This window comes from Meleagris gallopavo, chromosome 5, assembly GCF_000146605.3.
Source record: "Meleagris gallopavo isolate NT-WF06-2002-E0010 breed Aviagen turkey brand Nicholas breeding stock chromosome 5, Turkey_5.1, whole genome shotgun sequence".
Lineage (NCBI taxonomy): Eukaryota > Metazoa > Chordata > Aves > Galliformes > Phasianidae > Meleagris > Meleagris gallopavo.
The window spans coordinates 43029149-43042020 of NC_015015.2; the positions used below are offsets into that span (position 1 = coordinate 43029149).

Sequence of the window (12872 nt, forward strand, 5' to 3'; positions counted from 1 at the left end):
GCGGTGCCGCGGGCCGCAGGTCATACCGAGGCGGGGCTCTGCCTCCCGGCCTGCGGCGTGTGCGGCCGTTACGTAAATGTCCGCGAGCTGTAAAATCTCGCATTTGCTGGAAAGTTGCAGAAAGAGTGGGAAGCCGAAGTGCGTTTTGGGTGTGTTTTCTGCAGCTGTTTGGTTCCACAAGATAATTGGTTTTTAACTGCGAGCGTTTTGCTGGTTTTAATCACCCGGTACAGGCATTAAAATATTCAAAGAAAAAAAAAGCTATGAAGCTCGCTGCCTAAGCACAGAGATGCAGCCTGTTTGTTACTCAGTGTATACATCAGGCTTTCAATCCTGCATTGTTCCCCTGTGCTTTAACAGACCGTACAGCCAGGGAGCTCCCAATTGCGTTCGTTGCTCTCTGCTGCAGTTATCCAGCTGTTGGACCTGAAAATAATGGGGTTTCAAGACAAAGAGGTTACAAGATACCTTTCTTAGACCTATACAGTCACTTGTTGGGGTTTGTACATGCTCCTCAGAAAATGGGTTTTCAAGGAGCTGATACCTTGTGTTCACCAGTACCTCTGTCAAGGAATGTAAAATCCTGTTTCGGGTTTGCTTTCTTGTCAGTGAGAAGAGTTTCTTGCCATTGTTCCTCTAAAGAGCTGGTTAGTTCCCTTAGTGCAAGGGCCGGAGGTGTGGGTGATATCCTGCTCATCGTGATGGAGCCTTCTGGAAAGATGTGGTTGGCACGGTTAGGGGCTGCAGGTGTGCTCCTGCCTGCTGAGCTCCTGGGTGCAGTGCTAGCTTCCCTGTGAACAGAAGAAGGTCAAGGGCAGGTGCTCTCCATCCTGCTGCCTAAAGGGATGCCTAAAGGGATGATGGTGGGAGACATCTTATGGTGGTTGGCCAGGTGAAGGAATAACACAGTGTTTGAACTGGCACTTTGTTTCTGTTGGCTGGTGAAAATTTCTGATACTGAACAGCAGTTCCTCCTGTTGCAGCGCAGCCCTTTCCACAAAGCATGCTGCACACTGGGGCTGTGCTGGGAGGACGGACCTGTGGAGGATCACTAGGTGGCACACTTGTCATTAGCCCACCAGTGTGCAAATGCCCCCTGTGCTTGATCAGGGCACTGTGCTTCTGGAAATGACATCTGATGTGATGTGAAACTCTAAACACATGTCATTAAGGATTTCATGCCTCTCTGACCAATTACAAGGAGCCTGCCTGGTGTCCTTCGCTTGACCAAATCGGGCTCTCTGAGTTGAAGGATGGTATATCTGATTCTTAATGGGCAGCTCGGAGGCAAAGTGGCTTTTGTGTCTTTAGAAATGGCTGCGTTGTGTAGGTGAGTGGGATCTTCTGGCAGCAGGGAAATTCCAGGGGTTGAAAATGACCTTAATGATGATAAGTTGCTGCTGAAATTAAAAGGAAGTGTCTTGGGGCTTGACAGAGCTAGAAGTGTTATTCTAAAATGTTCTATTCTTCATGTAGGCCGACCAGCTGACTGAAGAGCAGATTGCTGGTAAGTGTCTTGATAAATAATTTTCTTGGCTAATTCCTTGTGAATGAAAAATTCTCAAATACAGTGGACAAGTTGTCGTTGTATAGTTTCAAATCTGTGCTAGCACTTCTTAAGAGCACTCTGTTCTAAAAAATTCTGGAAGATTACTGGCAATTCCATCCTGGTGTGCGCTGCTTCATTGGACTAGAGATTTGAGCCAGGCCTACCTATGTTTTTTACAAACAAGTAATTTCTAGAATCTTGATTGCATGCTTGAAGTCAAGGCAGAACTAGGTATCTTTTTCATGTGACTATAAACTTGAAGTCAAATTGCAACAAATAAGCCTTAAACTGATTTTTTGATTTCTAAGAGTGTGTCTAGTACAGACTAATTGGGAGAAGAAGCAGTATTGGGCCTTCTGGAGACCGGTCTCACTCACCTGAGGTCACCAATTCTTACTCTGTTGCTTTAGTGTTGTCATTTTATTCATCATTCTTATTATTCCCATAAGCCATTTGATGCTGAAAGAGTAAACTATAGGGTTCCCTTCTCTTATCCTACACAACTATTTACGGTACAACAGTGGTTCAAGCAACAAGATGTTGAAATACATCAGCATTGTGATGTGATGCTAGTACATTGAAGCCTAGGTCACGTGGCTGTGCAAGCTATAGTTGGTACTGTAACTCTTTCTTAATACTTGAAAATGCAAATTCTGGTAATCCATAGGCAAGCTTGTTTCTTAAAATGTTACCAAGCATTATTACTGGAATGCATTTTTATATGGAGTTTTACCTTATGCTGGCACTGTTAATAAACAATGGGACTGTTTCTGCCTCTAGAATTCAAGGAAGCCTTTTCCCTATTTGACAAAGATGGTGATGGTACTATCACAACAAAAGAACTGGGAACTGTCATGAGGTCGCTGGGTCAAAATCCAACAGAAGCAGAATTGCAGGATATGATCAACGAGGTAGATGCTGATGGTAAGTGTTAGAAAGATGGTTCTCATGCTGGGTGTTCTAAATATGTCTTCCATGCTCAGACTGTGTAAGGAAGTTGCTGTGACACTGTTCTTTTGAAGCCAGATTTCAAAATACTGGCTAAAGTAAACTGAGAGGTGTCTGGTTATTCTTTGTTGTTCTCAGCACAGCGAAGATGCTAGCAGTCTTAAGTGAGGATCTGAATGAGGATAGGCAGAGACAAAGTTATGCTGTTAGTCTTTAATGTTTTATGGGTAGCAGGCTTCCTATTGCTGCCCAACTTACCCTGACCTGCATTTAACCTGTGCTCCCATGCAGCTTTTCTAGACATGTTTCATTGGCTCATGTTGTTCTGTGCTAACGTCTAGTTTTGTCTTAAGCCCAAAGATGTGATTAGAATGGTATAGTGATGGACTCACGAGTTGAAAATGCAACAGGGACTGCATAGTTTAATGAAGTGTTTTGGGCCCCTAATAGGGGGTGGGGCTGGAGGGTATCACTTGCAGAAGTAGGAAAACCTTATGTCAGTTTTGATCAGAATCACTTCATATGGGTGCCAGAAGAGAGAATGATAAGACTTTGTTTCTGAGAACTCAAGCAGACTGGCAGCTAGAAAAAAGGAGGAATGCCTCCTAATGCTCACTGGTGCCAAGGCTTTGATCTCATGTTGGCTGATTGACGCTGCAATATCTTGAAGAGTAGAAAGCGCATAGGCTAGAGCATGAATTACTTGATTGTCAGATTTATGTTAAAGTTGCTTTTAGAAAATGGCAGGTGACTGTAATTGCCAGCTGTCTTTGCAGATACTGAAACTTCCTTATACTTAGGATTTGCAGTGATATGTAGAAGATGTGTATAGTGGCTTATTCAGGTTCCATTTTGCAGTGTTGCACTGGTTGATTAAAATTGAAAAGAGACTCTGGATTTCAGATAAGTATGCCCTGCCCATATGTTTAAACTTGTTTTATGGCAAGATGCTTTGCTAATAGTCTACAGTTCATTGAGAGTTTCTAAAGCTTCTAAAGCGAGACTTGTATTCCAGTTGGTAAATGAAGCTTGCCATTATAAATAGCTGCACATTTCAGTCAGAAATCTGAAGTTCAGAATCCCTGAACAATGAAAGCTTTCTGAAACTGCCTTTACCTGGTTTGTTGTATTTACTGGATGAGTTTGTTTCGTTCAAGAAATGAGTAGATCTTCACTATACAGTGAGCTACTTAATGTTTTCCTTCAGCATGTAGGGTTGAATTGTGACTGCTAACCTGGTTTGTGCTCTTTTGGAGGAACTTTATTAACTGTTTTTCTTGGCTTTGAGCAGTCTCAAATTTGAATCCGTACTTTGAGGAATTTAAATACCAGATTTTCAGTTTTTACAGTGACATGTATCAGAATACTTGTTGAGCTTGTGAGAAATATCAAATAATGGCAGATTTTCTCGTAAGTTTGCATATGCCTCTTGCCCCTTAAAATTGTGCATTACTTTCGTGGTGCACGACATGGGTTAATGAAGTTAGTTTTAAACAAGGAACTTCAGAGTTTAGATGTCGTGGATTTGTATTGCTCTTCTAGAACATTACACAGCATTTGGGAAGAGGCTGAACAAATTAAATGATGAATTATGGGGAATGACATTAGGTGAGTCTACAAATTGGTTAACCTTAGAACATCAGACTGACATTTTGCTTGTGACTTGGGTGGTGAAAAGGTATGGCTTGTCCTGGAGAGGGCAGCTTTAGAACTGAAACACTGAGGTGGAAGTGACTGTTGCATATTGGAAAAAAAGCAGTGGTAACAATTTAGGAAAACATGAGGTGCTTGTAGAAGAATAATGTGGAGAACCTGTTATTCTCGTTCTTGTCCCTGGCTAAATTAAATGCCAGATTTTCTTGCATAAAAATAAGCATGAAAGTTTTAATTTTGGGGAATTTCTTTTTATTAAGGTAATGGCACTATTGACTTTCCTGAATTTTTAACCATGATGGCCAGAAAAATGAAGGACACAGACAGCGAGGAAGAAATCCGTGAGGCATTCCGAGTCTTTGACAAGGTATTCCTAAATCTTTGACTATCTTCAGAAGCAGCAATGGATGCCCATCTTTTCTTCGGTGCTTTCTCACCTGGAAGCAGAAAAGTTCTTCAGTATAAAAGTCCTATAGTATAAGTAGGGGAGTTGACAGCGGCAGTCTCTGCCCTGTTGCAGAGCAAAGAGGTTGTACCTACCTACAGAGCAGGGCTGAACTTAAGGTTCTTCTCGGAAGAAAACTCAATGGCCTTCCCTTAGGAGTAGAGATGAGCAGAACTTGATGCCTGGGGTGTGAAAGGGTGTCTTTTAATCTTCTGTACTTACTGACTTTGGGGAACTGGGGAGATATTTGTGTGAGATTTGTTTTTCATGAAATAATCTGAAGCAACATGTCACTAGTATTTACAGGGACATGAAATACTGCGTTTTCTACATTCAAGGTATGGACTTGGAAGTTGCTTTCAGTGGAACTCAAGCTCAAGTCCTACCTTCATTAAGGATACCTGGGTGTACATGACAAAAATTCTGACAAGCTATTGTTAGAGGAGGGGTTTCCCTCAGTTGTTACAAGAGAATTATTATGCAGTGGCTGATGCAACTGATAAGCTCGTGCCAAAGGTTTCACTACTTTTTATGGAAAAAGTGCAAGTCTGATTTTTCTGCTAGAAAACATGCGGAAAAGTTGGATTCTTCAGTTACCACTCACCAGTCACCTTTGCAAACTAAATTTAGGTGATGGCAGGTATGACCCATCAAAGGCCCTGCTGTAAGCTAGCGCGTTTTTCATGTAGGCAGAAGGGGACAATTCCTGAGATGTCTGGATATATGCTGTAGGCTTGGATGTTACTAATGGGAACACTGACTTAAAATCATCATTCTCTTTTTGCCATTGTGCTTTTCACAACTGCTTGTGAGTAGAATTAAAATGCTTTTTTCAGAGTGTGATTTGTTCTAAATCTTAAACAAGAAGCCTAACCTAGCTGCATGAGGTCTTTTCATAGAAGCAGTGCTACACAAAATAGAAAGCTGATTTTTATTGTTGCTGGTAGGGAAATTGATCTTTTTTTTTTCAACTTAGGCAGCAGAGATGAAATAAACATTCTTTTGAAAGATCTTAAGAAGCATTAAAATGCCTCACCACAGTAGTTAAAAAAAAAAATCCAGCATGTTGTTAAATATTGCAATTTATTCTTTTAAGTACTATAATTAGATAAGGATTTAGTGGGATGTAAGTTTCATGAAGTGATGGGACTGATGCATACTGGGGGGTTATAAAGTATACTGGATGTGTTTCACGTGCTGTAAGGCTAGTTTAAAAGCAGTCTCTAGAAACCTAAGTGTAGTTCCAGTGTTAATCGTTATCAGGGTTGTTGATGATAATCTTGTGAAACTTTCCCCACAGGATGGCAATGGCTATATCAGTGCAGCAGAGCTACGTCATGTTATGACAAACTTAGGAGAAAAGCTAACAGATGAAGAAGTAGATGAAATGATCAGAGAAGCAGACATTGATGGGGATGGGCAAGTCAACTATGAAGGTAATGGATACTTATATTGACGTAAACCACTGGTTGGATTAGTGAATGCATGCTGGATAGGATGTATTTCCTAGTATTTGAAGGCAACTGGTTTATTCAGGCGTCCGCTGATGCAGTGAAGTGTTTTATGCTAACGTTAAAATTTATGTAACATTTGAAGATACTTTAGAGACAATAAATTGGTGACCTTTTATCTTTTCAGAATTCGTACAGATGATGACCGCAAAGTGAAGAGACCTCCTTTACACCTTTTTTCCTCTAGAAGAATCAAATTGAATCTTTTACTTACCTCTTGCAAAAAAAGTTCATTTATTCATTCTGTTTCTGTATAGCAAAACTGAATGTCAAAATACCTTCTGTCCACAAACTGCATGTAATGGTTGGTGGTTCTGTCCCCAAAAGATCAAGTTAAACATCAGTTTTACAATATAATTAATTGTACTACCTTGAAAATAAATAAATTAAAAAAAAAAAAAGGAAGCACTTAGTGAACTCGAAAGTTCCATTTGCTAATGACTATTACACTGTTTGGGCTGGCCAGTTTTTCATGCATGCAGCTTGACAATTGAGCACAGTCAGACATTTGTATTAAAAAGAAGAAAAAAAAAACAAAACAGAACTCAAAGATCCACTTTTTTGTTCAACAGTGGATTCTAGATCAATTTGTAGTATAAATTGTCATAGCTGGTTTACTTTAAAATTGGTTTATACCTCAGGATGGTATACAGCAAAAATGGTTGAAGGATATGAAACTTAGAGAAAATGCCCAAAAGGTTGAATGGTTCTCCTGTACGTAGCAGTGTGCTCCAAAAATATGATGATCTTAACTATGGATGGCATGTCTGTGTTAAAAAAATATTGGTTTAACATTGTCTGCATTGCACTATAGTGAAACGGGTGTCGGGCTGTTACCGTTCACAAAATTTTTAAAAGAAACCTTCACCAAGGGAGCATCTTTGGACTCTCATATTTTTAAAACCTTCTGTACCATGACTTGGAGCTGGCGGAGTAGCCTGTGGACTTCAGCACAACTATCAACATTGCTGTTCAAGATATTACAATTTATGTCCATTCCAAGTTGTAAATGCTAGTCTTTTTTCCAATAAAAGACCATTAACTTAAAGGTGGTGTTAAATGCTTTGTAAAGCTAAAATATATATATATAATTGAGATAACAAACCAAAAAAAGCAGTAGGAGGGAAGCGTTTCTGTGAATGACTTGCTGCTAAATTATAATGCACATGTATGCAATAAGTTATCCCCTATCTCTTCAAGATGGCAAGAACTGACCTCCTGTAACCCAAGACCTTTGCTATAAATAAATGAACTTGTGCTTGCCTTTCATATTACGACAATGTTAATTTAGTTGGTCTTAAAGTCGTGTAATGCTGACTCGTCAACTATCAGCACAGAAGTAACACCTCATTTCACTAAAGTGGAGAGCTCTCAGCATGCATGTCAATACTGGGGGAAATATGGATAGGTTGCTATGGTTTTTTTTTTTGACAGGTTATAGAAACCAGTTGGAGCACTAGAACAGCATGGGCTTCATAGAGATCTATGATTATTAAACATGCCAAAAATGCGTTTCTCTACCCACAGAAAGAAAAGAAATGAACGTTTCTCTTACAATATGCTTAAAACAAATAAGCCTTTTTGGAAACTGGGGCTATTATGTCTTGACTATCTTCTCAAACACTTGCATGAATTTTATGGGGTGGAGAAGAGGACTAGGGTTAATCTTAAAAGTCTTGTTACTTCTGCTTTGCATGCACTAGCAATGCTTAGTCATTCCAGGTCTTTGAGTAAGTGTTCTCTGATCCTTCAGCTTCCCCATGAATGAGCGGCAAAGCAGCTGTGTCCACTCTTCTTTGTTTGAAAGAAGAATTTTTTTTTTAAAGTAGCAGAGCCTCCACGTGGAAGGCTGTTAATGCTTGGGAGGGAGGGACTACAGCTTCATTACTTGATTAAGTTTGTTTCTAAATGTAACTGGAGTTGCAAACCTAAATTGCTTAATTGCCTTTGGTTTTGGAGAGTGCTGATACTATCTCTTGAGAGAGATGTGAGTCTCCATTAGTCCTGTCTAACTGAGGTGCCTGTGTTAAGAACTTGGTTGGTTGGAAATGCAGCCTCGCTCAGTGGGGGTAAAGAGACACCTCCAGGAGGCAATTTAGACTGTCTGCCTTCAGCAATTCTTGTTTTTTTTGGGGAGTTGTTGTTAGGGGGTGGTTCTGGGTGACCAAGTACCTAGATAACTTAACCAAGTGCCTGAAAGTTAGATGGGTTGAATCTAGGCAATAGCGTAGATCTCTAGTTGTAAAGGCTATTGCTATGGCTGCGTATGCTGTCATAACAAACCAGCTGCTGTGATGAAAATGCCCGACTACCATTTGGGAAGTAAAGCCTTGCATGGCAGCTGCAAACTGCTACTTTAGGTAGTGCTTGAGAAGGACTGCGCTGATTCTGCAGACTGGCTTTTAAAGAGAATGGACTCAAGAGGCAGGCAAGGTAGGAGCAACGGTTGCTGCTCTGAGCTAATTACTTCTGCCTGAGTGTGCAGAGAGATCTTGTCTAGTAGGTAAATACTTCTTACCATCTATCTGTCATTCACTCATGGTTGGTAGGGTAGTTCATTTAAGAACAGCTGCTTTTAGCTTATTCAGTGTGCTCTGTGCTTGCTAGCAGAGACCTCATTCCTGCAAGAGGTTCTTGGCTTGATTAGAAATTGTCTGGCAGCGTGCAGTGTTGGTATGCCCTGTAACTGAATCTGCCTGGAGGTATCTAATTAACTGACTTCAGTACCACATCAACCTCGAGTAAATGTATCCTCTGTACAGGACTTTAGCTCTGTTCCTTTCTGCATAGTAAATATCTAGAGAAGTGTCATCAAGGACTTTTTTTGTGTGCGTGTGTGTGTGTGGCTTTGGCTTTTTCCAAATGTGAAAGTGTGGGCTGGATACACTTGGTGCATGGCTTAGAAACATGGGACTGGAAAGAACTTCCTGGGTCATCAGATCCAGTCCCCTGCTATTGCAGGCAACCGTGTCATATAATCCTTTTAATAAACTGATCAAGCTTAACCACCTGCTTGTAAGTGGCTTGTTTTCATGGAAGTTCTGTAACTCATGTTGATCTCAACTGATGCAAATAATATATGAAATATGAAGTTAATCAAAAGGTCCTCCAGCTTAGCTTCAGATCTGTCATTACACTTATTTAACTAACTTTCTCAAAATATGTTTTTCTTTGCACAACACTCAGGAAAGTGTTGAATCTTTACACCCCCTTGTTATGAATAAGAGTTGGTGTGCTTGCTTATTTTTTAATGGAAAAGATGGATGTCTGGCTTGTTGAAACTTGTTAGATGTGTTAATTGTCAAGGCAAGAAACAATTGAGTTGTATTTGATACATAAATTTAAGGCTAGAGTATACATAACCATTTTAAAATACATCAACTTGCAGTGTAGTTTTATATTTAATACTGAAATTGTACTGCTAAAGTTTAAACTGCTGTTAATCATATTCCTCTTCTGATCATAATGAAAAAATAAAGGGTAAGAAAATGCTTAACATAGATTATTCATTATCATGCTTATTTTATTAATCACTCAGGCACGCATATCCTAAAACGTCTCGAGGTATGGGGCATTTGCTTTGTGTTCTGGGATGGGGTGGGATGAAGGGGGAGGAGGGGGCTACCAGTCTCATAGAAAACTCACTGCAACAGTTCATCCCGCTTCTGCGGCTTCAGTAACACTGATGCTGTCGAGAATTGATCAAGATGTTAGCCTACATCTTATTGATTAATTAATTGCCTGTGGGTGCAGGTCTGATCCATGGGTTGTGTGCATGGTGCTGCAGCTGACATCTCTGTGCCCTGCACAGCTTGGCGGGAGGGGAAGGAGGCCGTGTCTTGGTCCCCGTGGTGCAGTTTGTGATAAGAGTGTAGATCCTTCCTCCCAGGTGACACCACGTTAAACTAAAATTCTTGGCGTTTAAGAATAATGAAGTTGAACAGAATGCATTTTCCTACTGTGAAAACCAACTGGAACACCTTCCTTACTAAAATCCAATTAGGGTCTGGGTTATTTATTTATTTTAAATTCAATGATTTAAGTAAAATCTGACTGAAGGTACTGTGACCACGGCGTATATATCTGGCTATTGACCCCTAGCAGTCAAGTGAAGATAGGCGATGAGGGCCAGTGCTATGTTTCCCTGACTGACGTTTAGGAAAGCAAATCTGAATCTACTCCTAAGTAGAACTGATGAACCCTTATAATCAGACAAATGCATATAATATTATTTGGGGGATTTTCACAGAAGAAGATTGCAATTCCAAAATATTAAATCTTGTGGATTTTTTGTTTGTTTGCTTTTAAATCCAAATACAGGATTTTGAAGTAATTAAGTAAATAATGCATATGGATTTGAAATTCTGAAGTATCCTAATTTTATTTGCCATAGCAAATTTGTATGAAGACCCCGACTACTTAAAAGATCAATACTAGATGCTTTTTAAGAACTCATATTCAGCAAGTATCTCAGGGAGGCATTCAGAGGATATTTGTAACAGTTTATAATTGGTTTTAAGCTTGATATTAATAAATTCAGTTCTAGATGAAGTGGCCAAATATCGTGCATAAATGACAGAGCTGTCAATTACATAGAGGCTGAATCACTTACAGTCCCCTGGATGATGAAGCACAGCTGGTATCTAGTAAGAAATGAGTGCCTACTTTGGTACCCTCCCTGCTGATAACAGCAGCCAGGAATTTTGCAGAGCAATGCTCCCCTCCCTGTGGCACCAACCAGAAGCCTCTTCTTGCTTTCCTGAGTACTTATTTGCTCTGCAGAGGCAAGAACACATTTCAGAAGCAAGAATGTACCTTCCTGACTGGAAACATTTGATTCAGAAAAGGAGCCTACTGGAGGAGTGGGTTAAATTTCTCCTAGATTCCTGTGTAGTTGGAGAAGCTGAGCAACACTGTCAGTGTTACAAGAAAAGCACTTAGAAACAAGTCTCCTAGCATCTCCACCAAAGGCTCTATTTAATAAAGAGGTTACAGGTTATTTTGTGCAGCATCACAGGTCCCACAGGTGTGGGACAAATCTGGCTGCCTCTGGCAATGAATACTGCAGCCTCATATACACTAACTTCTTGCTCTGGTCTTTCACACTTAATTGACAGGGAAATCTTGTTCAGATCTCAGACAAGTCACTTTCATATCAGTTCCCTTTGCCCTGGAAATGAATATGTGCAGAAATACTGGAAAAAAGTACTCATAACACAACCTTTTCCTGGCAGCAACATTTCTCAAGATAGCTAGTGATTCAAATACACTGTAAGAACTGGGATAATCACCTAAAAATGAATCATTCTGAAGAGTTTATTTCTACATCTCTAAATAGGAAATGCTTGGAAAAAATGGTTTTTGAACAAAAGCTGCTCTACCAGTCTCAGTGTTTAAAATGAACGCAGTATTTGAATAGGAACCAGTTGAATCAACTGAGCAAGTCATAAAAAGATTAAATTTATCATTCCCCATTTGCTAGTTCTGAATTTGATAGTTCTGAATTAACTGTCAGTGGACTAGCTGTAATTTCGGACTCAAACATTATTTTTTGCTAACTTCTTGCTTAACCAAAGTGCAGTGGAGAAAAGATAGGAGACATACAGAGGGAAGTTATTTGGGAAAAGCAGACTTAAGTACAGTAGAAACTAGAACAAGCAGAAAAGGATGGGGAAATGAAGAGCAGTATCACTCTTTCTGGTAACTTAAGAAACATGTAGATACAATGCTGAGAGATGTGGTTAATGGGCATCTTCGTGATGGGCTGATGGTTGAACTTGATGATGTTAGAGATCCAACCTTAATGTTTGGACTGTAGGATTCTATGATCAGAACAGTAATTATTCTGAAAATGAATATGGTGAAAAAAAGGGATAGGGTGTGAAGGAATGAGGAGCATACCTGAACATAGGTCTGCTTTGGTTTCTTGTCTCATGGAGTATTTGTTGCCCACAAATTTATAAATATTTGATAGCAAGCATTCTGGGCAGTAAGTTTTGCTAGTGGTGGTGCTATCCACTTTCCTTAACACCACTACTCTCTCTCAAAAACAAACAAAAAAAATCCACCAGAAAAAAAAAACCAAAAACCCAGACTACTACACAGTAGGTCTATATATACCTAGAAATATACAACACAGGAAAGTTAACTCTTCAGAACTTGCCAGATGTGCAAGTGTTCTTTGCTTTCTTTTCAAATACATTAAAATGTATATGAAATGTATCCTGGTAGGACATAAAATGTAACCAGGACTTCAAAAAGTTTTTTACTGAATCTCTCAATATTTCATGACAGAATACTTAGCTCCATAGGAATTTGTGTGCAACATCATCAAAATTAGTTTCTCAGGGATTTTGACATTTAATGGATATTTTCAAATGGCCTATTTCTTACTTTAGATATTAAGAATAAAAATTCCTACACACAGATGTTGAATGCCCTGACAATCAGACCCACTGTGAGCATAGAATCACAGAGTCATAGAATCATAGGATCATAGAATCATAGAATGACTTGGGTTGGAAAGGACCTCAAGGATCATCAGGCTCCAACCCCTCTGCCACAGGCAGGGCTGCCAACCTCCATATCTGTTACCAGACCAGGCTGCCCAGGGCCGCATCCAACCTGGCCTTGAACACCTCCAGGGAGGGGGCATCCACAACCTCTCTTGGCGGCCTGTTCCAACACCTCACCACTCTCTCTGTAAAGAACTCCCCCCTGATATCCAACCTAAATCTTCCCTCCTTCAACTTAAAACCATTTCCCC

General features: G+C 40.0%; 1 protein-coding gene across 1 annotated transcript; it reads left to right on the forward strand.

Moving 5' to 3' along the window:
- The first annotated feature begins 1470 nt into the window (after positions 1 to 1470).
- On the forward strand, positions 1471 to 6640 carry CALM1 (calmodulin 1). The gene is given in 5 exon segments (XM_019615830.2): positions 1471 to 1507; positions 2330 to 2473; positions 4411 to 4517; positions 5896 to 6031; positions 6234 to 6640. Coding segments are annotated over 5 exon segments (453 nt in total). The 3' UTR covers positions 6263 to 6640.
- Positions 6641 to 12872: the final 6232 nt, after the last annotated feature.